Source organism: Momordica charantia (assembly GCF_013281855.1).
Source record: "Momordica charantia cultivar OHB3-1 chromosome 8 unlocalized genomic scaffold, Mcharantia_2.0 BLBB01000008.1, whole genome shotgun sequence".
NCBI lineage: Eukaryota > Viridiplantae > Streptophyta > Magnoliopsida > Cucurbitales > Cucurbitaceae > Momordica > Momordica charantia.
The window spans coordinates 8637084-8661245 of record NW_028275166.1 but is presented as its reverse complement, the minus strand read 5'-3'; the positions used below and the strand labels follow the sequence as shown (position 1 = coordinate 8661245).

The window sequence follows — 24162 nt, the reverse complement described above, 5'->3', positions numbered from 1 at the left end:
ATTCTTAAAAATAAAAAAGAAAAAAAACTTGTGCATACCCTGAGAAGTTATTCTGACAGAAGTCATAACAAATCATCAAGAACTATATAAAAAAAAGGTTATTTACATATTGATCCGCATAATCAAAATTAATTAATTAATATTATTAATACTTAAAGATTAATGTCAAAGTGAACATGATTCAATAGTAAATTGACATATATTTCCAATAAGAATGTTGTGGATTCGATCTCCACCCTATATATTGTACTTAAAAAAGAATTCCATTAAAAAAATACTTAAAAGATAACTATTCAAATAATTACGTAACACTTTATATGTATAACGATTAATCACAAAAAATTAGAAACAAAAACAAAACAAAATAAAACCATCCTATGGGTGGGACCAATAAGAATCCATGCTTTATGAGATATTCTAAATTCAAATAATTAATTTTTAAAAATCCAACAAAAATATACCTTTGAAGACTCGTATTTCAATTATTTGTAAGTAGATGCTTTAATCACTAAATTAAATTGTAGAGTTTAACGGTAATTGATACATATACTTCCCTCTCTCAAAGTCGGAGGCTAATATAAGTTGGAGGCTATATATTATAGTTTACTCATAATTATTATACTTTCTTTATATTAATTGAAAATAAAAGGATTTAGATTAGAAAAGTATGAAATAACCAAAAAGATATTAATAGTTGTGTTGATATTTTTGTGAAGTAAAGAAATGGATATTCCACCCAAATGGGGAAGGGAGGGTATTTTGGGGATAGAAGAAAAAAGGGAGTTGGTTGTCAAAAATCTTCATTGTGTATGGTTGTGGAAAACCCTTGTTTGTCATCACTTTCACTTTCTGGCCTTGACTCCTCACTGTGTGAGCTCCAGGAGAAGAGGGTTTACCAGAGTCAGAATGATCACTGATTCTTTTTTACCCAAAAACAAATGCCGTGTTTACAGTTTTATCATTTCAGACCACCTTAGCTCTGAGTTTACAGCTCATTTTCTTCTCCCTCCTTCCTCTTCTCCCTTCCCCACCATTAAACTTCTCCTAATTCTAGCTGGGGTTTCCATTTTTGTCCATTTCCCATCTTCTTGAGCTCCAAATCTTCCTGTTTCGTTCAAATCTCACTTTGTTCATTCATTCAACTTCTGGGTCTTCGCCTTTCTTTCATATAACTCGCACTGTATAGAGATTATGATCTCCTTGCTTGTTTTTTTTCATTGGGTTTCTTTTTCTGACTTACCCACATAGAGTTTGAGTTTCCCCTTTCTCTTTTTGCTGAATTTTGATTGAGTTTTGTCTCCCACCAGTTTCTGTTATTGACTGTTGAGCTCACTATCTTTTATCGGCCAAATTTGTAGCTGGAATTCAATGGTTTGGTCAATGAATCCTGTACGAATTTGGAGTTTGTTCTTCCTTCTGTACTTGGCTATTCTTCTTCAAGATCACTCTCTCTGTTCCTCTTATCCCACGCCCTTAACTTGTACGGATACAACTCGCTTGTGCTCCTCGTTTTTGGCCTTCAAGCCACAGCCTAATGAGACCGTCTCTGTGATCCAGAGTATGTTCGACGTATTGCCAGAAGATGTCACCGTCGAAGGCAATGGCCGGAACTATGTGTTCATCAGGAAGAACTGCTCCTGCGCCTCTGGGTTGAAGAAATACATAACAAATACAACTTTTACCATCAAATCGAATAGCGGCTATGTTTATGACTTGGTCATGGACGCGTACGACGGCCTTGCCCTGCTGCCCAATACGACCCGAATGGCCAGAAACGGCGCCGTTGTGTCCTTGAGGCTGTTCTGTGCCTGTTCGAGCGGGCTGTGGAACTATTTGATGAGCTATGTAATGAGAGATGGCGACACCATCGAGTCTTTGGCGAGTCGATTTGGGGTCAGTATGGATAGCATTGAATCGGTGAATGGAATTGAAAATCCTGACAATGTCACTGTGGGTGCTTTGTATTATATTCCCTTGAATTCGGGTTAGTGTTTCTTTTTCTGAAATAAATTCTATGGGGTTATGATACAATGTTGTTTATCAATTAACTTTTTGAATTTGTAGTTCCTGGCGATCCTTATCCTGTGGAGACAGACATTTCTCCTGCCCCTGCCCCTTCATTTTCTCAAAACAATTTCTCAGGTGGGTGTTAAGAACTTTGACACTCTCATTCAGACAGCATGTACTTTCTTGTTGCATACTTTCAGGACGTCATTCTTAAAGTCAACAAGTGGCTGATGTAATTGTCTGGTAACAATATTGAAATAGGCGGTTGTGTGCTTTTGAGTAAAGTCAAATCTACTGACATGTATGGCAACCCAATTTCAAACTGGAGGATATATCTAGTGATCTTTTAGAAATAAATTTAACTTGGGAAATCTAACTAAGAAGAGCATCAACAACGAAATTAGTTTCAAATTTCACCCTATTTGGAAGGAGGGCCTATAGTTGTCCCTGATCCTTTAAGTCATTTGCTTATGGATTTTCTTTGTTTGTTGCTGTTTATTTTTCAATTTTATCAATAGTATGAAGTCCCTCTCAAGGATTTACCTTACAGCTCTTTCCTTTTAGTTACTGCCCAGTCTTGTTATGAACTTATGAAGGCTTGTGACTCTATTTCCTTCTGAATTGCAGATATTGCAGAGAACCCCAAGCGTCACCCTCCTTATATATGGATTGTTGGAAGTTTGGGAGTTATTCTTATTCTGATTTTACTAGGCATAGTAGTTTATGCTTGCTTCAGGTGGTTGAAATGCTTTTCTAGACCTAGGAGTAGCCACTCCAAAGATCCCAGTGGCAAGACATCCCACAAATTCCACATTCTTGGGAAGTCAAGTTTCTTTTGTGCTTCAGGAAGGTATATTTGTTGCACTTCTGCAGATTGGAAACAAGCCAATGGGGAATCTAGCGATAACCAGAGTGCAATTCCGAAAGGTACATCTTTAGTTCTTGTCTTTGTTTTCTCCACTCTCAGTAGCCAATAAATGATGAGTATTCTTGGCTTGATTTGGCTACCTGGGTTGATTGAAGGGCCCATTAACTTCTACTCAGATAGTAATACTTTGCTTAGTTTTAAAGAAATTGCTAGTACTTATATTTGAACAATGTAGCGAAATCCCAGTTGTCTAACATCGTGATAGTCGCGAAAATTTTCCTCTGGCTCTTCCATTTTCTTTATGTGGTTGCCTGCACAGTTATCCCCCTCCCATTCTATAAAGTACGAAATATAACCGATGATACAAATGGGGACTAGGATCCAAACAGAAGACATGCTTTTTTTAATTGGTCAGTTGACTTGTGAGCATGCTTCTCTTGCGTTCAGACTTGGTTATGTACTTTCTCTAGCTTTATGTTTCTGTTTAATAAACTAAAGCCATATAACTTCGCCAGGCTTGCCGTTCTTCTGGATCTAGAAGAACAATTAATGGAATAAGTCACATTTCATTAAATTTTAGATGCTTCAGCTTTAGTTTGCTAAACTATTTGAGAAATATCTAATTGTTACATATATTTTATTTTGTGCAGCTATCGAAAGCAATGTATTCGATGTAGACAAACCTGTGGTTTTCTCATGTGAAGAAATCTTTTCCTCCACTGACGGTTTCTCTGATTCAAGTCTACTTGGCCATGGAACTTATGGTTCAGTGTATTATGGCCTCCTGCGTGACCAGGTTTGTGGCTTAACTACCTTGATATGTTCCAAGTGATTTTACTGGATGATGGAAATAAGTTTTGTTGACTCAACCTTACTCGACGGATCTGACGTTTTAGGAAGTTGCTATAAAAAGAATGACTGCAACGAAAACTAAAGAGTTTATGGCAGAGATGAAAGTCCTCTGCAAGGTCCATCATGCGAACCTGGTAATCATCTCTTTTTCTTAAATCCTGATGTATTTCTTCCCAAAAGCTTATTGACTTCCTCAATTCTAAACTTCTGACTTCTGTTTGGTTTACATTTTTCAAGGTAGAATTGATTGGTTATGCAGCCAGTGAGGAGGAGCTTTTTCTTATTTATGAATATGCTCAAAAAGGTCCACTCAAAAGTCATTTACATGATCCGATGAACAAGGGTAAAATTCCAGTTTTACTCAACTGATAAAATCATATGCTAATGCTTTTATTTTTGTTAATATCACTGCTTTAGTTAATCTATTAATCTATTAGAAGCTAACCTGAGTATAAGCTCAACTGGTTAAGGCATATATCCTTGAACACATCGTGTTCATTTGTATATTGAACTTTTTTGCTTCTTATTCATATTCATGTCGGTCTCTTAATTACAGGTCATACGTCACTATCTTGGATTATGAGACTCCAAATCGCTCTCGATGCTGCTAGAGGTCTTGAATACATTCATGAGCATACTAAAACTCATTATGTCCATAGAGATATCAAGACAAGCAACATCTTACTTGATGGTTCTTTTAGGGCAAAGGTGATAAATATAGCACCCACTAGTCTATTCAAATTAGGTTATTACCTTTCACTGAAATCCTCCTCCCCTTTTGTACTTAGATTTCTGACTTTGGGTTAGCCAAACTTGTTGGAAAAACAAATGAAGGTGAGGCTACAGTTACCAAAGTTGTTGGTACATATGGTTATCTCGCTCCCGAGTAAGTAGCACAAATAAATCAATCAATTGAATATTTCTATACAATTTCTTTTGAACTTATTTTCTCTAACCTTCACTCATTTTAGATACTTAAGTAACGGTCTTGCCACAACCAAAAGTGATGTTTATGCTTTCGGAGTTGTTCTTTTTGAGCTTATATCTGGAAAGGAGGCAATTATACGAATTGAGGGCACAACTATGAAAAATCCTGAAAGACGATCGCTAGCATCCATTGTAAGTTCAATTATCGATTGATGTATTTTCTGCCTTATGTTGGGCTCTTTGAACTAATTGCCACTATGGTTCATCTTGTATGTCTCAGTTTTCTTGAAGAACTATGTGCATTTGGTGCTCTAACTTTTTGATGCATACTATAATGTGTCTGCTATAAATGCAGATGTTAGCTGTTCTTCGAAACTCTCCCGATCCTATGAATATGGCAAGTCTGAAAGATCAAGTTGATCAAAGCATGATGGATTTGTATCCTCATGACTGTCTATTCAAGGTACATAATTAACCGTTTCCATCCCATTCTATGTTTAGGATAGCTAAGAAAGAGTGTTTGGCACCTACAAGTAAGATGTTGGAGTTTCTGCAACAACCGATTGAATATTAGAACTGATAAACAAAAAGAACCATAAAATCTTCATTTAATGAAAATTGAATATTTGGACACGTTTCTCAAACATATTCAAAAGTATAACAATCGAGTCGGTTCTCGTTTGACGTTTCTCTCTTTCATTCTGCTATTGATTTCTACTTTTGTGATGTTTTGGTACTTGGTTTCGGGTAGGTGGCCATGTTGGCTAAGCAGTGTGTAGATGAGGATCCCATCCTACGACCTGACATGAAGCAGGTCGTAATATCCTTGTCGCAGATCCTACTGTCTTCGGTCGAGTGGGAAGCGACTCTGGCTGGTAACAGCCAAGTTTTCAGTGGTCTTGTCCAAGGAAGATAGTTGTGGAACAACTTCAGCTCAACTCATCACTTTGCCATCTTCACTTTTAGCCCATTTAACCTCTACTACTGATTCATCTTCCCTCAATGTAAAGCAGCAGCAGCTCGAATGCACTCAATGCTTTTAAACGCGGTATCATTCCACATTGCTGCACTGTAAATTTTTGCCCGTGGCGTTCGCTTCCTATTCCCGGGATGGGGCTAATATAGAGCTTTTTGAGCTTTCCTAGTACAAGAAAAGAACAATTATGTTGAATACTCCCCCCCTCTCTCTCTAAAGGCCACGGATGCATCATTTATTATGTTCAAGCTGAATTATTTGAATGTCCGACATCAGGAGTCAAAGCAGAAAGAAAGGGTGCAAGTTTTAAAGTCGAGCAGAGAAAAGTATTAAATGTACATTATTTTTGTTGTTTTGAATGAGCACTCAATCAAAAAACAGATGGGAAGGCAAGGAATAAGCCATATATCAACAAAAGTTTCTGGTTCCAACTTAGTTGAGTGCCCAGGAATTACAAGTCTTTTAAACCTCATTCTCATGCCCGACATTCAATAGGTATTTTATTACTGTTAAACTATGCTTATGTTGATTCTAAGTTAGTTTGTTTAGAAAGACTAAAATGATAGAAAAATGTCAAGATTATATAACATGATTGAATTTATCATATTTTATAAGCGGTAAGCTTTTGGATCTATCTATAATTTAATATTGGTTCAAAGTTAATCATATTGTAGCATATAATCTATCATACAGTTTTTTTTTTCTTCTAGACTGTACAAATAATGTTACTCTTACATTCTATTATTGTTACTTGGAAAAGCATGTGAATAAAAGAAATAAAATTAAAAAGTAATAGCTAAAAGAAGTAGATATGGAAAATTTTAAATAAAGGAAAATGAGTGGTTGTTACCCTTAATTATTAATTAATATGCAACCTGAACGTCATCAAGGACGCATATCTCCGATAAAAGATCACGAGTCCAATCTCCACTCAAATCTTGTATTAAAAAAAAAAGCTAGTATTTACGTTTTTTTATTTATAGAAAAAAAAAATATATATATATATATATTTTGCAATTACATATTTACGAATATTTAAGAATAAAAAAAAGGTTTTAAGAAAGCCCAATGGGCGCGGCCCATTCCATTGGGCATCAATGGAGTCTCATTCTCGATAACACTGTACAAGCACGCAAATGCCCGCCATTGGAGAGAAATTCAAAAAGTGAGGACAGCAACATTTGCAGGTTTCCGAAGGGGAGGCTGCCGCCGGCGAACCCGATGCCGATGATGGGGAAATCAGGGAGAAAGGTTCTGAGGGACGTGTCGAACCACAAATTGGGCAGAAATTCCTCCAAATCTGTCACTACAGCCAACAGAAAGGAAAGCGATAACAGGTCTAAGGTTGAAGAGCAAGATGATGCTCTGGATCGCCTCCTACTCGTTCAGTCAGATCTCTCCGCGCTCACTCACCAGGTTCCTCTCTTGAATATTCCTCCATTTGAATATGTCGGTGGTTTCCCATGTTACTATGGTCGAGAATTAGTATTCGCTCCAACACAACCATCTGCGTGAAAATTCATTCTATTCATCTTGATGTTCCATGTGCGGATTGGTTTCATTTTAGTTTATTTCTTTTTCAACATTGAGGGAAGCGGAAGGGGATAATAAACAGCCAGATTTATCTCTTCATTGGAGTACATTGATCTCTAGCCTCACGTTTTGCCTGAATCTTGACCAATGTAGTTAGTATTTCATAGTGCTTCTGTGTGTTTGACGCTGGCAACTTTTTGTTTTCTTTGTTTCTTAAGAGTGCTCTAATTGCACGAAGATATTAGACAGGCTGAGAGGAAAATTGGATATCAAAATCCTGTAATGTTAATTATTTGCAGCGTAGAAAACCATTGTTTGCGGGTGTTATCAACACTCTCTCCATAACAGAAAACAGTTCATTCGGACCTAACAAAGAAGTTGTTTCTTTTGTTAAGAAGGATATATTATGTACATATAGCTTCATCTTACCTTACTGGATTGGCAGATTGATGAACTCGTTGTGAAAGCATTCGAACTGAAGGAAATGGGCAAACAAGGGAGGAAAGAGATCGAATCTTTCACTCATGTCTTATCTGATATGCTATCTTCTTTGAAGGTAATCTTCCAGTACCTGATTGTGTATTGAAACTCCACTCATCCTGATAACTCATGTGCTGGATAATTTCCGTAAATGCAGCCCTGGGTCCCCAGGTTTCAGAAGGCGTTCTCTCATCCAACAATAGGTTCTAATGGTGATATAGGACAATCTTTAGCTTGTGAAAGCAATGCTTTGGTTAATGATACGGAAGATAACGTTATTGACAGCCCAGACCACGCTGAAGTTCAAGCTCTGATTTCTCCTTCACCCCTTGTATCATGGCGTGCTGGATGCAATATTGAGAGGGGAAGACAATTGTTTTTACTCACACCTCTTCCTATTTCTAAATCACTCTCATCGAAACATGTGAAATATTCTGAATCTGTAAATGGAATGACTTCTGGTATATTCAAGGGCGCGGGCGCACAACCGTGTTTTATTTCATGTGGAGATCCAAACGAGAATCTGCTTGAAGGTAATGGAATTGAGCCTAGTGGTGATAAGCCTTCTGGGTCTGATTTAACAAAAGTGGGGGAAAATCTGCTCCAGGGTAACGGAATTGAGCCTAGTGGCGGTAAACCCTCTGGGTCTGATTTTACAAAAGTTGGCGAGAATCTGCTGGAAGGTAATGGAATTGCGCCTGGTGGTGGCGAATCTTCTGGGTCTAATTTAACACAAGTGGGGATTACTCGTCAGGGTGGATTTACTTCCCCACCAATGTTATCAAAGAACAATTGCTCTGTGTTAGTTATGACTCCATGCTTTAAAATGTCGCCTCCAAAATCTTGTGTTCTGCTGGAACCCATTTCAGAGTCATCACACAAAGACCAAAAAAGGTTGTACAAGGCCACACCTTTTCCTGTTGGAGTTCATGATTACTCTTCTTCTGGCAGTGACGCTTCTGATGGACTGGCTTTGAAGTACCCAGAACTCTTAGGAATTCAACAGGTTCATAAATCAGGAATTAGGAAGAAGGAGGTTGAAGCCTCTCCAGACTGGTTTATGTCACCACCAAAAACATGTGTTTTACTGGAGCCGTCTGATTCTCATTCAGTGGAAAATGCTGCTTGTGATATCGACCCTCCTGTGACTTCTCGGGTCTTGAATTCGCAGCTGAAATCGTTTGTATTAAATGGATTTGATGATGTTGATGGATGTCATGAAACCAAGAATAATTTCAGCCACCAAGGTACTATTGTTTGTCAATTACCATACGGTCCTGTTCATGAATTAGTTTAGATGCTGTTTTTTCATAGATAATTTTAATAATATCATTATAGTGTTTGGCCTGTAATTTGTATCATTTGTGATACTCTTCTGACTAAGAAATTGATTGATAGGAATGACCTTCAGATAATAAAGGGATATTATTAGAGTATCGAGGGTACCTTAGTAATTAGATAGGAAAGTTGTCAGGAATGTTGTTATAAATAGAATGAGGTGTAAGAATGAAAGTATCCAATTGAGTGAGTATGTTTGAGGCTTGAATGATATCTCAAGAGGGGAGGGTCCAAGTACCTCTAATAATCGGTAGTAGTTCGTTTATCTTTTATCTTTCAATATATTTCGGGTTCTAACATAAATTTACTTAAAGATCCAGTTGGGGTTAGCTTGTCGCACGTAGATAGCACTCCCATGTGGAAAGGATGCGAAAGTGTATTGCGGGCTGGCAAACGAGCTGGCGAGGAGACTCTTAAAAGAGAACTCTGGATGAAATTCGAGGCAGCATCAGCTAATCCATTTCGTTCTAATCAGACTCTTCGAAATACATCAAAGAAAGGTTTCCTGGACTTGCTGGATGAGGTTTCATGTGATTAGATGCCGAACTGATACAACTAGGAAGTGAATACCGCAAACGGCATTGCAGCAGATGTTCTTGTGCATTCCATGACCAGAAGAAAGAGAGAATCCTGCAAGTTGGACTCTTCACTACCTTTAACCCTTAAAGGTTCATATAATGCTATTGGCTGTAATGATGCGGGAAACGAATTTTCTCAAGAGAATGCCTGTGTATAATAGGCTACATTTTGTTCATAAGCATGAGGAAAAGCTGTATTTCCATGGTTGTACAAGTCATCCTAGTGTTGTTGTGTTCATACGTAAACGAGGTTCCAAAGGTATTTTGAGCATTTTATATGAGTATAAATTTATTTGAGTAAATGTATGAGTGGGTCGATTCATGTAGACCTTAGCTAATTTTTTTTAGAAGGAAATTCGTTAGCCACCAAAGCAAACCAAAGTCCAACCTACACGTACTCCAGCTATCTAGGTAATGATGTACTCTACCCAAAAAAAAGAAGAGAAAAAAAAAAAACTTAGGTAATGAAGGAGGCATCACAAGAAAAGCAACCATCAGCTTGCTTAGCCACGAAATCAGCTATATAATTTAAATTATGCTTTTCGCAGAATAAAGGGACAAAATATCAAAATTAAAAGCTAAATGCCTGATGTCCTGAATAATTAAGCCACCTTCAAAAGTATTGAGGGAACAAAATCATTGAATCAAATCTTGACTTGCAGGCAATCTGTTTGTCTCCATTAAAATTCTCTTCAGGCCCACATCAAGGACAAAAACACTTCGATTCTTTGCCATAACCACATCAAGGATCATTTCGAGTCTATTAGCGAGGCATTACAAGATGAATTTTGTACTTCACATCACAAAAGTTAAGAAAGTGAAAGTCCAAAGGAGCTTTGGAATTTTTTATTTTGATTTACACCTGTACTTTTAAGCTTGTCAAGTTTAATTTTCTCTTAAGTTTGTCGATGTTGGACAACCTCTCAGCTCGGATTAGAGATGCATACCATCTACACACTATTATTGGTAACATCTAATCTTAGCTTTTGTCATTTTTTTAGATTCATCTCTACCTTTCCAAATAGTCCCTGATATTTCAAAAGAATCGTATTTTGTTAGGCTGATGGACAATCAGGAGAGCGACATTGTAAAAGAGGCAAAGACTTGCTTACACTTCCATTTACAAAGTAATTGAAGGCATAGCTCTGAAATTGAAATCATTACATTCAGAGCCCACTACGCCACCTTATATGTTTGATTTTCCATAAGCATGCTAGGAAATGTAACGATTCAAATTTGAAGCCTTGGCCTTCGGTTGCCCATCATTCTTTACTTGGGACGACTCGCAGTTTGACTTGGACCAGCTTGCCTTTTCAGCTGCTCAGAAAATAACACAAATATTAGGAAAGTTCCAAACATTTTCTTCTTCTTCTTGTCATTTCATAAGAGAAAATTGGGGATTTTGGGGAGAGATACAAACCTGAAAGTATGATTCAAACTTCTTTTTCAGAGCTGCACGTTCTTTTTTCAGTTGTTGGAAAGTCCTAAGGCATCTTTACACATTTACAAAAGCTATCAGAATCAGTATAGAAAACGAGTATATATGCTCGCAGGTTAATCAGAATAATAATCTTAGTGGTGTGTGATCATGATGAGGTTAGGAAAAAAAATTATACCCTTCCCCACTTCCAGCCTTACAGTATTCCCTAAACAGTGTGCACTGAGCTTTCACTCTTTTTGCTCCAATGCTGTATCCATTCAGAAACAGATTATCGAAAACAGAACATGTTTTTATTAAAGCCGACAGAGAATATAGTTTAACTTTATGATAATATTTTATTGTTATTACTATCCTTTTTTTTTTAATCTTTTTTTTGTTTGCTTTTAGATTTTACCTTGAGCTGCTTCCCATGAACTGTTGCATAGAGCTATCCAACTGTTTAAAGTCTAGGGGGGTCTTCTGTCTGCACTGAAAATAATTCGTTAGAATGGTGGTCGTACTCTAAAAAGCATAACAAGGGAGAGAGTTTGATGTTTTAAATTTACTTACAATGCATGCTCCAATTTCAGGGTTAATCTAGATGAGTCACGGTAGCATAAAGTTACAACTTCCTCAACAAAATTTGGGTTAGCATCATCTTGCAGTTCCTCCAACTGGAGAAATTGTTCATCAAGGAATCCCTGTAGAGATCAATGTCTGAATTTCCAGTTGAGGTTATAAAATGGGGCAATGAAGGGAGGAAGGGAGGGCAGTATGTCATATTACACCATTTACAGTTGAAGCCTAAGCTCTTAGTATAATTAAGGTTAACATTATTGTCATAGTAAGGTGAAAATCTTTTTAACTTTTCACTTCTTAGAACTCTTTTCGTAGGATTTAAAATCCTATAAGTTTCTTTAGCAGTCAAGTGTTTTAGAGTCACATGGTTATCCCATAAGATAATTAAGGTGAGCGCAAGTTGTCTCAAGACTCACGGATAAATAAATAAAAAAAAGAATATAGGTAGAGTTTTGACTATAGTGCATGGAATACATACACTTTGGTATGATGTCAATAAGTTGGAGAGTACTACGGTGGTCCAAAGAAAATTTTAGTGCTTTACATCAATAGATTTCATAAAAGATGAAGAAGTGGCTTGATAAAGTCACTTAAGCTAGTAAGTGGTAAAGTTGTTATCAGAGGCGAAACCTTTCAAAGCAAGAAGAAAAAGGAATTTTTTTGAAGGCAAATGGATGCTTAAGTAAGATAAAGGTCTGGGGAGAAGGACCTGATCAAAGAGTGATTGTCTCATGCTGCTGATTTGCCTCAACAACTGGTTCCTTTCCATCTTAAAAAAAAATGTCAAAGGGAGAAACAGAGTAGGATAGGATATGAAGATTATGGAGTACCAATCAGTTAAGTTAGTTACATAATGGTTAGGACCCAGAGGTTTATATAGAGGAGAAACGAGAGAGAAGAAAGAAGAAAAGAGGGCTGCAATGCATCTAGACCAGATTTTTGTTGTTAGCATCTGAGCCTTCGAGAGATAGACGCAGTAGGAGAGGGCGGCTATCATATTCCCCCTGGTTTACAGAAATTCAAAAGAAATTACCAGATTCCATAATCATTTGTAGCAATATTCCATGGACATGCCAAATTTAGGTTTCAATAAGAATATACCTTCATTTAGTGCCTTTCGCCTCTTTACGCACCCAACTTTAGGATTCTATGCAAACACTAATGATAGACAGTGCAAGAATATCATTAGTGCAAACTAATAGACATATTACAGTCTCTTACTCTTCAATGACAGAAGGAACAGTCCTTAAATAACCAAGAGAGGAAGTATTCAATATATATAGCAAAAATCTCTCTCATCTGAAGCTCTAAGCATGTAACTTGTCCAGTTAATTGTTACTTGTTAGAGACAGGAATGGTTCTGATTATGGTAAAATTTTATGATAAAGTTTCTTGCTATTCTTCTGCCATGCACTTTCTCATGTTCCTTCCAGAAGAAAGTGCAGTCACATCTGCATTTTTATATGGTGGGAGGAAAAAAGATAGAGAATATGATTTCATAATTTGAAATTCCCCTTTCACATCATTGTCTCCTGTAGTCCTTAGCTTAGAATCCCACTGTTAACATTGATATAACCCTTCCTTCCTTCTATAGACAATGACATATTATTTTGGTAAGGGAATTTCTTATCAGAGTGGCGATTCAGATTCTGAAATGGTTTGTTCTTCTTTTTGTTTTGTGGTGGCGGGATTGGGAACTTTTCAGCTAAGTTTGAGAGCTTTAGAGCTTATGCAAATCGATGGATAAAATTTAGTCTAATCAGACCCATAAACTGTCACTCACTCAATGTAAAGCCGTAACAACCTTTATGTAAACTCTTGATGTATTTTTGGAAGCACGGTCTCAATTGATATGTACAGAAACACAGACACGGACATGACGACACGCCAATTTATGACCGTACTCCTAGGACAAAAGTGATGGGAAATTAGAGTAACTAACTAACTCCAAAATTTATGACCGTCGATAGGTATTACTCTCAACTTTCACCTATCTTTCTTTTAATTTTAGTTTTGAACTTTAAAAACTTACCAATTTAGTGTTTTCCTACCATTAATATCTGTTCAATTACATTGCCAGCCATGCTCATATCAGCATATTAATATACATAAATGAGATCAAAATAGTTACTTTCCTAATGTTTGAACTAAAATTGAAAAACTCTTTAAAAGTCGGAGGAAAATGAGATTTGAACCTCCCAATTAAAGTCCTAGTAAGATACTGATGAACAATAATCAACTGAAATGTTTCGTGAATTTGAAGGTAAATTGGAAGACAATTTTGTAAAAAATACATAGAGAAACTTGAAATGGTGTAGTAGAAGGTTAATTACCTTGTGTCTTCCAGAGAACCCAACGAGAAGGAAGCTTAGATTTATATCTTGCAAGTAAAAATTCTAATATTTCTCACAAGAGGAGAGGTTATAATATCATAATTAGTAGCTTACATTTGCAATTTGAATATTGATTTTTGAACTTTTTGAATGTTCTATTATTTTACATCTTAGGTTATAGTTACTTACCTTTACCGCAATCGCAAGGGCAATGAATCGGAATGAAATCAACTGTAATGAAAATGTTATTCCTTTGATGTTGTTCACTAAAAAGTTTATCGAATTATAATTAGAATTTCTTTGATGTTGTTTGCTAAAACTATCCGGAATCAGAATCGGAATCAGATAAATAGCAATTACTAGTTTACTCTTTTTTCATGTTTAGCTAATTACAAATAAATTATTGTGCTAATTATTTTTAATTAAAATAATAATAAATTTTAATTTAATTTATTACTATATTATTGGTAGTAAATATTTTTATCATAACAATTTATTTAATGTTAATAAATAATGAATAATTAAAATAAAATTACATCAAATAATTTTTTTTTTAATTTGAACCACCCTAATTTAATATAACATATTATTAAATTTTATTATTCTAGTATTTAAAAATAATAATTTATAAATTAATATTTAAATTAAACGAATGGACCATCTTAATATGGAATATCTTAATAATGTTTAATATTTAAATTAAATTAGTTAATTTAAGTTGTAAATTAATTATAATATATATTATTAGATTGATGGGTCATAGGAGTGTAATGATTACACTCTTTTAGCAAATGAGATTACAAAGTTTGAGATAGTTCCAGTATTTGATTCTATTCCTACAATTTCGTAAATACTATCAAAGAGAATGGAAGTGTAAGTAAACGAGTCTTAATGTTTTCTATAAAAAGTTATTCATGTTATGATGTAAACTTTTGTAAATTGTTTAACAAAATTTAAATGTTAGACACCTAAAATCTTAGGCATTTGGTTTAATACACGACTTCAAATATTATTCATGTAATTTAATCTACTCGGTTATTAAATGAGTAGAACAAGTAGAACATATATTATTTCAATTGTTTAAAGAAAAATTAAATTACTTATAAAAATTTAAAATTTAAACTAAAATGATTTTTAGAACACTAAAATAAATATAGCTTATGACTCACATACACCTTTTTTGACGTGAAATGTTCAAATCTTCAAAAAGAAAAAAAAAAAAAAAACCATACATTCTACTGTTTAAAGAAAAAATCATCAATCCTATGGTTTAAGCATGACATATATTCTCCACTTTAATATTTTTAGAAAAGTATAATTTATTCTTTGTGTTCACAAAATGGCATCTACTTTCTATTTTATTGTTTAAAAAGAATAATCTATAATCTACTTAAAATTAATTGTCTGTTTTTGAAAAATATCATTTATTCTAAGTGTCGTAGTTTGGCTTCTTAATAAGTGTCATTTTATTCTTTATTATAGTGTTGCCTATTTAATGTTCGCAAAATAGCAAAAGTAAAGTCATTCATTCTATATTTAAAAACAATAATATTTATCTTTTTACTGATTCTAAAGGTAGAAAAGGAGAGGGATAAAAGAGATTTTTTTTTTCTCAAACGGTTACATTTCTTTCTCCTGACCAATTAGAAGACAAGTATTATTCATTAAAAAATTGATTTATCTATTCTTATATTTAAAAACATATCATCTTTTCTTCCATTTTAATGAAGCACCATCCATCCTCTAATTTAGAAAAAGACATCCATTACAAACTTTTACAAAGTGTCATTATTTACTATTTAAAAAAAGTATCAAGTGTACCATCTAGTATATATGGGTTGAAAAATTGCTCAATGAAAGGCAATTTTTATACTATATGATTCGAGCTAAGAACGCTAACATGTCGAAGTCAATATACACCGACTAAACATGAAATTCTAAGTAGAGAAATGTGTCAACCTAAACATTAATCGTTAAAGCATTATACATTTGTCCTACAATTTTAACGTTTGAATTTCAAGGAAAATCTTCTTGTTTGCGAAATATCCTTAAGAGATGTTATATTACAATTATACACTTCTCTGTTCTTTTTTTTTTTTTTTTTTAATTCATCGACAATGAATGGAATGAAAAATTCTGGTAGAAGATTACAAGATTATTCTATGCCTTAAGATGGCATTACAATATTATAATCCATGCGGTTAAATAAAATAATAGTAAAATTGAATGAAATAATGGTAGCAAAGTGGATAGTTTTTGTCTAGTGCTTTGAATTACACATAAATCTCATTCAACAAATCATTAATCCACTTCAGATTTCAAGCACAAGTTTCCATTCCATTTCATGTAAAACTTGTAAGAGTTTCTTTTTCTTTCTTTTTTTTTTTCACAAAAAATACAAACTATAGCTGATTTCTAAACCACCAACTAACTTACATAACAAAAGAAAGTAAAATAAATCAAAATCGAACATACATTATCGGTAAATAAACGAACGATACAACGATATAGCTACTGCAGAGAGACTTGGCTAATCTACCGGTAATTTTGGTAGCTAGGACTGTACATACAACTCTCGGCATATTTCTCCAGATCTTTAGGTTGAGGAAGGCGAGTGGCCAAACCTATGACACAGAATTTGAAATGGGAGAATGATTATCAAATTGAAACTCTACGAAAAGTTTGAGAAAGGGTAAAAGAAGTTGAAGACTGACCAAGTTCATAAGCTTTTGCAGCTACACTGGCAGCAATATGTGCTGAAATCTTTCTGATGTTGGTAAATGGAGGATAGATGAGTCCTTTGTCGAAGTCGTCTTGGGTCACTTGTGAGGCCAAAGCTTCCGCTGTTCATAACAAACAAGTACATCAATATGCTGGGAAAAATCTGACTCCGACCCCAAAAAAAACGACTTAAATGTATCTATGCACTATGCTCCATCTTAGCTTTGAAAATAAGTGCATTGTCTCTAAGACACTCTACTATTGTGCTCTGAAACTATAAGCTTTTGAGTACTTACAGGCTGCTAGAAGCATGTCGTCGTGAACGCGGATTGTGCCCGACATGATTAACCCCAGACCAAATCCAGGGAAGATGTAAGCATTGTTTGCCTGATTTGTCAAAGATAAGTTACCAAGGAACAATATTAACACCCAAATCATGATACATGTTTTGTTTAGACAGAATAGAATTGAATTGTAAGGACCTGGCCAGGCACAAAGACTTTGCCCTTGTATTTAACTGGATCGAATGGGCTACCACTAGCAAAAATGGCACGACCCTGAAACACAACAACCGATCAAGATCATACAAAATAACATTTCATTTTACACCCTTTCCATTGCCCCATGATACAACTGTGACGATAAGAGATCGAAACACTGTATTACCTGACTCCATTTATAAGCTTCTTCAGCAGTACATTCAGATTGCGAAGTAGGATTGGAAAGAGAGAGAATGATAGGTTTCTGCAACAACACAGATCATGATCAGCATACATTCTTCTGATTGTAACAAATAACTATATAAATTATCAGTAAGACGGACTACATACCTCATTGATTGAGGCCATAGTCTCCACAACTTCTTTAGTGAATGTTCTTCCGACGCCTGATGTTCCAATCAAGATGGTTGGTCTGATTTCCTGATGTGAAACAGTAAACAAAGAAACTTAAGCCTCTGTTCAAATTATGTATACGCATTTGTAGAGGTTAGATTTAACACCTTCACGGCATCTACAAGTTTCTTAATAGGTTTGTGTTCATGAGCCCAAGGTTTCTTGAAATGTTGGAGTGTTTCCTTCCTAGAATTTACAATCAGCCCCTGAGGGAAAATAAGAAATAAATAATCAGAAATGAAATCTCAAAAAACTTTATGAATGACATCCCCGAGCTTGATGAATAAGTTACCTTAGAATCCACGAGCCAAATTTTTTTGCGCGTTTCTTCCAATGGAGCATTGGTCTACACAAAGGACTAGTTCTTGTTAGTTAATATGACAAAAACTAATGAATTCGAACAAAGTAGGATTGAAAGTCTATAATTTAAAAACGAGTATTCATTTTAACCTGTTTTGATATCTCAAGGGCTATGAGTTCTGCAATTCCAGTACCGGCCTGAACCACCAAGGCAACCCCAAAAGTCAATATATTTTGTTGAAATTAGGAGGAACATTTAAGATGTTAGACATGATTCGATATGGACTCACTTCTCCAGCACCAAGGAACAAAAACCTATGGTCAGCTAAGGATCCACCGACAAACTTTAAAGCTGCAACGAGCCCAGCAAGGACCACAGATGCTGTCCCCTGAGATTCAACGATGGCAATTATATCAGAGATGATTGAAACTAATCAAAGAGTAAAATCAAAAGTTCAAGGCCAACCTGAATGTCATCATTAAAAACGAGATGAGTTGCACCATATTTTGCTAGCAAGTCGAATGCATTGTGGTTTGCAAAATCTTCAAACTTCAAGACGTGGAAATTGAATTAGAAAAATCTAAGAATAATTAAAAAGGAACTAGATTTGATCAGCTACACAGAATAAAGTATGCGTAGTTAGAAGAGCAACATACCTGAATGAGGAGTTTCTCTCCATAACACTGTTTTACCGCAGTCATGAATTCATCTATGAGTTCAGCATATTCCTACATTGAGAAAAGTCATCCCACTTAAGCTTCGAATGCAATAAATTAGACTTGCCACATTAAAATATTAATGTAACATACATTGGCTAAAGAGAGAGAGAGAGAGAAGGAAGAGGGTCACAAACCTGTCCAGTAGCTCTCTTTTGCCTGAGACCAATGTAAAACTCATCATTCAACAACTCCTCATTGTTTGTACCGACATCAATGGTCACGGGCAAGCACTGAGAAAACCGATAAATTAGATAGTGAACCAACAAGAAAAACAAATGAAGCAAACAAGGTCAATTTCGGAAAACAAGCATTGGTTGAGATAAGTACAAATGCCCTTTATTGTTTTCCACCAAACTCAAGTCTTGGTGTTTAAAATTTTTATGGTGTGTCCTAAACTTAAGAATGAATGTCTAGTTCAGCTTTATAGAAGAATAGTACAGGCTGTATCGATACTCACTGCAGAAGGACGAACACCCCCAAGTGCGGTGTATAGAGAGAGCTTCCCGACTGGTATGCCCATCCCCTGAAACATTACATGGATTTGCTCTGTGTTAGCATCATTAGGTACCACAACAGACAAGACGGGGAGTTTGTAGTTCAATCTCAAGCTTCAGTGGATAATTCAAAATACTTCTAACAAGTTTCAGCGGAATTAACCTGACATCCGAGATCCCCTAGCCCCAAAATTCTCTCCCCATCAGTTACTACAATGACTTGAATATTCTTCTCAGGCCAATTCCGCAAGACCTCAAGGATCTTCCCTCTGCAAAAGTAACTCAAACATTTCAACACAAAAACGAAAGAAAGAAATGGATCAGAATCTAGAAACTCGAAACAACTCAATCAGTCATACTTTTCTCTCAAACTGATATAAAGACCCTGTGGTTGCCTGAAGATGCTTCCATATTTCTGGCAAGCTTCACCCACGGTTGGAGTATAGACAACTGGCAGTAATTCTTCTACATGATCAATAAGGAGCTTGTAAAACAGCTTTTCGTTCCTCTCCTGAAAAAGGGTACAGCAAAGGTCGTGTATAAGATATAATGTGCTGAATCTGATCATAAAAGTATAAATTGAGAGAGAGAACAAATTGTTGAATTTATCAATAAATAAGTTCCACCAATTTATTTGGTTAAATGAGGTTCATAAAGTTCATTCAAGATCATGAAATCCAAAAAAATCTAATCATAAAGTCCTAATACTAAAAAAATGAGATCAACGATGGCTACCTGAAGATCCATCATTGCCATGTACTTCTGCAACGGTACTTGATATTGACGGATATTGTGCAACATCTTCTTTACCTGGAAAGTAGTTTCAAATAGTTTCCATGATCAAAAACTAAGATTGTAAAACTTGTGATGGGCTTCAACAGTATCTCAAGTGAGTGGATAACCTGAAGATCTTGAGCAACAACTGTCGGGGGTAGAAGACCGCGCAAGTAGTGAGCATCTCTTTCTTTCTCAGTAAATGCAAGCCCTTTGTTATGGCGTGGGTCTCGCAATAAGTTATACCCACTAAAGTTTATGCAAACAACCAAAAAAAGGGGAAAAAATCAGCTCTGAAAGGTTAGAAAGAACGAACAGCAAAAAAGAAGCAGAAGTGACATGTTAACTGGAAAAAAAAAATTCTCAGAGGTTTGCAAATCGAAATCCATAATAAAAATAAGTCCAGCAGGAAATCACAATTTAGCAACTATAAGGCATGTAAACTCCCGCAAATAACTTATTACTCTAGTGAATTATCAAGAACAAAGGACTAGGATCATGGAAAAAACATCATTCCGTTACGAAATTTATAATCGATCGCTGTATAGATTTGAAATGATATGAAGGAGGAGGTTATGCAACCAAGGAAACAATCCCAAACCCGAAGTAATGCCAATCCTTTTCGACGCCAGAAGAGATAAAAATGGACTACATGGTTCTTATTATTTTCCAAAAAAGGGTAAAATTATGGCAATCCTCTGGTTTTTACTGACTGCAAATTGGATCATTACAATATGTTATAAAAATCATCAAAGCTACTAATTTCAAAAAATAAATTACGATTCACTTGGATCGGTAAGAACAGCTTCAGTCATCACTCATCAATAGTCAGGTTGAGCACACACAATCCAAAAATCCAGAAGATATAAAATTAAGTAAACATTTAAGAGTATTGAAAAAGAACCCCAAAAAGGAAAAGGCCAACAATATATCAATTGGGATTCAACTCGAATATGATATGATGCAGTCGGTTAACTTTTATAATGTTTAAAAATAAACAATGGTTGTGATTATGATGCCACAAAAGTTAAAAAAAGGAGGTCAATAAATTACACAATTAAATCTCGAAAATATGGCGATCGTGATCTTCACCTTGCGACGGAGACGCTCCAAGGTGTCATGATTTGTTCCTCCGTGGCGGCGGCGTCTTCAACGTACGCATCCTGAGCCCAACCCCGGGCGGTGGATTTAGGTTCCACCTCGACCACCGGCGACGGAGCTTTCGCAATTTCTTTCACAGTGTTGTTCTCCACCACAACACTCCCCCCTCGCTCGCCGGCTCGACCATTTGAGTCCATCGACAGTACCTTCAGAGCCGCCGGCCGCCGTCTGCCGTTGCCGGATGGAGTGGAGCAAGCCCCAGAAACCCCCATCTGGGTCTGAAAAGAAAGAATCAACAACATCGAACAAATCAGAAAAATCCACTTAAAACAAAACAGCATGAATCGGAAGTTCATATAAGTAAGAAAAGGGAATTTAGAAGATGGAGCATGGAAATGTTGCGAAAAAACAAAGGATCAGAAAACTGGGTCTGATTCGGAATACCAGAAAAGTGGTTCTGTTCAAGGAGATCATGGTGAAAACAGCTGCAAATCAAAAGTCTCTGTGGAAAGGGGAAGAGGAGGCCGATTCTTTAAGTAGGGTCTGAAGAGAGAGAGAGAGAGAGAGAGAGAGAGAGAGAAAGAGGAGGAGGAAGGAGAATGAAATGAGATTGTTAAGGAAGCGAGTTCTCCTCCGTTTTCTCCTGCAAATTCTGTTTCTGTCTCCTCTCTCTCTCCTCCGCTTCTCTCTCTTTCTCTGGTTTTTTTGGTCTAGGCTTGAAAGAGGAAGAAGAAAGGGGGAAAATGGGAAACTTATAGGAAGCTCCTGAGGAATTCATTTGTTTTATTTATTTATTATTCTTTTTTCTAATTTCTTCTTTAATTGAATTAAAAAAAAAAGTAGGGCAAGTTGGTCGCCTAATGAATTTGTCAAAAAAAACCAAACCATTTAAGGAAATTAATATTTTAAAGAAAATTAAATTAAAAGGTGTGTTAGTAATTAAACATGTTGATTGGTTGGGGTTGAGGGATTTTTTTCAATTAAGTTTAACCTTCTTTATTTATTTTATTTTTATTTATTTATTTTTTTTACTCCAATGATTGTGGTTAGAAGATAGAATCTTAAATCTCGAGGAAGGTGATAACTAATAAGTAGTTGATTTTGGTCATAACTTGAATAAGACATCTATTATCATATCGAAGAACAATGGTTCAATAACCAACCCATAATTGTTGAACTCAAAGAGAGTGAGATTAACTAATCACCTTGATTTGGTCGATCTAGTATGTGCTTTAGTCTAATTAATATGTATGTTGGTTTATGTGTTTGATATAAGTTTTTAGAATCAAAAGAACTTAAAATTCAAGATGTAATTTTTTTTTTAATGTTTAGGATTCCATACGAGATTATCAGCCGACATTGTATTTGAGGTGGATGCCTGGTTAGCTGAGATGAGTACCCTGCACACCTAACTTTGCATCGGTATAGTGTTCAGCCACTTATACTACAAAACTTAAGTTAGAACTTTAGTTTGAGTTGATGTTGAGGTGAACTTAGTTAGGCGTAGAAACTATGTACCTTTGTGAAGATAGGAGTCCAAAATGGGAGTTTTGGGGAGTGTAGTGTTGTCACTCTGACATTATGTAACTGGTGTTAGCGTATTTTATGTTGGCGACATCTACTTTTCCCAAATGATCAGTATCAAACAAGGCTTCTGTTAAATTGATCACTAGTGATTTTGCCTACTAGGATTGAGGTTTATAGACGTGTTTTCAGTCGAGTGGTCCATATTGCAACAACCTACCTATAAAAAATTGAATACAAATAAATAGAATTGATAAAGTAAATAATAACAGTTTATGGCATGATTTAGGGCGTGTTAGGAAATGATTTTAACATGGTTAATATCACTTTTACTAGTAAAAATCACTCCCCTTCTATTGATCATGCAAATTAAAAAATTGATTTTATGAAAGTTTAAAACTTTAAAATTATTATAGATATTGATTTTTAAGGTATCACTTACATGGTAATTTTGAAAAATTAATTATATTTAAATTTTTTTTTCAAAATTACTCCTCCCATAACGCACCCTCAAACGTACCCTTAAATAGGTTAGAGATAATGTTCTTTTTGGAATGAAATAATCATAGGTTGGTTATAAATAAAATTCCATCAATAGAACGATACTAAAGTGTCTCTTTTTATTGACTTACGATCAATATAAATAAAGCTAAATCTTTCATAATTTGGAGCAAGGTCAAAGGTGGCATGGAGTCTCTCGTACTTATAACGAACTTGTTACAGGTCATTTGGCAATGTCATGGATTGTCTCACTTTTGAGACCAAATTGGCTATATATTGTCCTTCTTTCGACCACTTTTGTATAGAACTTTGTTTGATGTTAAATATGGGTTGACGAGTAATTTTGCTTACATAACGACCATTTGTCGCTGGCAGTTTTATTGAGTTCTTTAATATTAACATTCAGTTTGGAACAAATGCCTATATTTATTTTTTCAATATAGAGTTTTAGAGATGAGAGAAAATCGGAAGAATAACCAAATATGATTTCATTGAATTGAATTTCTCATTCATACCAATTTAACCACCAATTTATAATCATAATAAGAATATAAAATCTGAATCAAATAATATAATTTCTAATCATAAATTTAATTCAAATATATCTAATAATATGATCTACCAAATACAATCCAAATCATAATGGAAAATCTAACACTCATATCAAATCATATCATATCAGATCGTAGTACATCTTTCTAATTAAGTGATTAAGCTTTTTGTAAATTTTTCTTTCATATCATGCCCTTTTAAAATTCTGGTATTTGATGCCGAAATTGCATGTTTAAAAAGAAGACGAAACGGTGGACTGTCGAACAAATGAACTTGCAACAACGATTCTCAACATCGATACTGGTACCCTGCCTAATACTCTCCAACGATCAAGTTAGTATTCAGAGAAAGAGAGTAGAGAGCACCTAAGTAGTTTAGTAACAGATTTTTTACTTGTTTGATGGTTGTGGTAGTTTGCCTTTATTATAGGCGTTTAGGGTCGACTAGAAAGGATGCTTGGTGTCACGGTCCTATATTTTTCAACCGCGCGGCGCCATGATCTAAGCTCGACCATGACCAGCCTTACGGAGAACTCTAGTCCCAATCCACTTTTCGCGTCTTTTGTGGCTTCGTCGGACCTTAGGCGAGGTTCTTTCTCCCTCAACCGAGCTTCACTTGCAGTAGAATTCTAACTTGTCTCCGCAATGCACGTCGCCTGTACGTGCATTTAAACTCTATCGCGACTCTAGCA

At 35.5% G+C, this 24162-nt stretch overlaps 4 protein-coding genes across 5 annotated transcripts; 2 read left to right on the top strand and 2 right to left on the bottom strand.

The window, feature by feature from the left end:
• The first annotated feature begins 828 nt into the window (after nt 1–828).
• LYK3 (protein kinase family protein / peptidoglycan-binding LysM domain-containing protein) lies at nt 829–6108 on the top strand. Its single transcript, XM_022297920.2, has 11 exons — nt 829–1984; nt 2065–2142; nt 2635–2934; nt 3526–3671; nt 3772–3861; nt 3965–4070; nt 4284–4435; nt 4516–4613; nt 4699–4846; nt 5010–5117; nt 5406–6108. The coding sequence occupies exons 1-11, from the start codon at nt 1369–1371 to the stop codon at nt 5568–5570; spliced, it is 2007 nt and encodes a 668-aa protein (XP_022153612.1). The 5' UTR covers nt 829–1368; the 3' UTR covers nt 5571–6108.
• Nucleotides 6109–6748: 640 nt separating this feature from the next.
• On the top strand, nt 6749–9861 carry LOC111021026 (uncharacterized). Of its 2 annotated transcripts, none has more exons than XM_022297855.2 (4): nt 6749–7046; nt 7609–7719; nt 7801–8890; nt 9302–9861. In XM_022297855.2, the coding sequence occupies exons 1-4, from the start codon at nt 6852–6854 to the stop codon at nt 9517–9519; spliced, it is 1614 nt and encodes a 537-aa protein (XP_022153547.1). In that variant the 5' UTR covers nt 6749–6851; the 3' UTR covers nt 9520–9861. The 2 variants fall into 2 exon arrangements, with proteins under 2 accessions (XP_022153547.1, XP_022153546.1); XM_022297854.2 differs by having other exon boundaries at nt 6751–7046; nt 9296–9861.
• Nucleotides 9862–10569: 708 nt separating this feature from the next.
• LOC111021097 (histidine-containing phosphotransfer protein 4) lies at nt 10570–12497 on the bottom strand. The gene is made up of 6 exons (XM_022297948.2): nt 12268–12497; nt 11550–11680; nt 11395–11463; nt 11176–11247; nt 10980–11052; nt 10570–10876 (listed from the first exon to the last, which is right to left on the bottom strand). The coding sequence occupies exons 1-6, from the start codon at nt 12325–12327 to the stop codon at nt 10829–10831; spliced, it is 453 nt and encodes a 150-aa protein (XP_022153640.1). The 5' UTR covers nt 12328–12497; the 3' UTR covers nt 10570–10828.
• Nucleotides 12498–16205: 3708 nt separating this feature from the next.
• LOC111021036 (NADP-dependent malic enzyme) lies at nt 16206–21631 on the bottom strand. The gene is made up of 20 exons (XM_022297872.2): nt 21339–21631; nt 20886–21172; nt 19922–20042; nt 19755–19829; nt 19379–19530; nt 19183–19288; nt 18983–19048; nt 18660–18755; nt 18463–18534; nt 18272–18355; nt 18096–18194; nt 17956–18003; nt 17798–17851; nt 17613–17711; nt 17443–17532; nt 17279–17356; nt 17095–17169; nt 16909–16999; nt 16606–16734; nt 16206–16515 (listed from the first exon to the last, which is right to left on the bottom strand). Exons 1-20 carry the CDS (start codon nt 21366–21368, stop codon nt 16427–16429), a joined length of 1941 nt encoding a protein of 646 aa, XP_022153564.1. The 5' UTR covers nt 21369–21631; the 3' UTR covers nt 16206–16426.
• Between the last annotated feature and the right edge of the window lie 2531 nt (nt 21632–24162).

Excerpts from the sequence above, each read along its gene's own strand:
- LOC111021097 (XM_022297948.2), bottom strand. The coding sequence starts at position 12,327 with ATGGAAAGGAACCAGTTGTTGAGGCAAATCAGCAGCATGAGACAATCA. Across the intron at positions 11,464-11,549 it reads CTGAAATTGGAGCATGCATT|ACAGAAGACCCCCCTAGACT; the intron begins GTAAGTAAATTT and ends TTTTCAGTGCAG. Across the intron at positions 11,248-11,394 it reads TTCATGGGAAGCAGCTCAAG|CATTGGAGCAAAAAGAGTGA; the intron begins GTAAAATCTAAA and ends GAATGGATACAG.
- LOC111021036 (XM_022297872.2), bottom strand. The coding sequence starts at position 21,368 with ATGATCTCCTTGAACAGAACCACTTTTCTG. Across the intron at positions 21,173-21,338 it reads TGAACAGAACCACTTTTCTG|ACCCAGATGGGGGTTTCTGG; the intron begins GTATTCCGAATC and ends CTTTCTTTTCAG. Across the intron at positions 17,170-17,278 it reads AAGCTTATAAATGGAGTCAG|GGTCGTGCCATTTTTGCTAG; the intron begins GTAATACAGTGT and ends GTTGTGTTTCAG.
- LOC111021026 (XM_022297854.2), top strand. The coding sequence starts at position 6,852 with ATGCCGATGATGGGGAAATCAGGGAGAAAGGTTCTGAGGGACGTGTCG. Across the intron at positions 7,720-7,800 it reads ATATGCTATCTTCTTTGAAG|CCCTGGGTCCCCAGGTTTCA; the intron begins GTAATCTTCCAG and ends CCGTAAATGCAG. Across the intron at positions 8,891-9,295 it reads GAATAATTTCAGCCACCAAG|ATCCAGTTGGGGTTAGCTTG; the intron begins GTACTATTGTTT and ends ATTTACTTAAAG.
- LYK3 (XM_022297920.2), top strand. The coding sequence starts at position 1,369 with ATGGTTTGGTCAATGAATCCTGTACGAATTTGGAGTTTGTTCTTCCTT. Across the intron at positions 2,935-3,525 it reads CCAGAGTGCAATTCCGAAAG|CTATCGAAAGCAATGTATTC; the intron begins GTACATCTTTAG and ends TATTTTGTGCAG. Across the intron at positions 3,862-3,964 it reads AGGTCCATCATGCGAACCTG|GTAGAATTGATTGGTTATGC; the intron begins GTAATCATCTCT and ends ACATTTTTCAAG.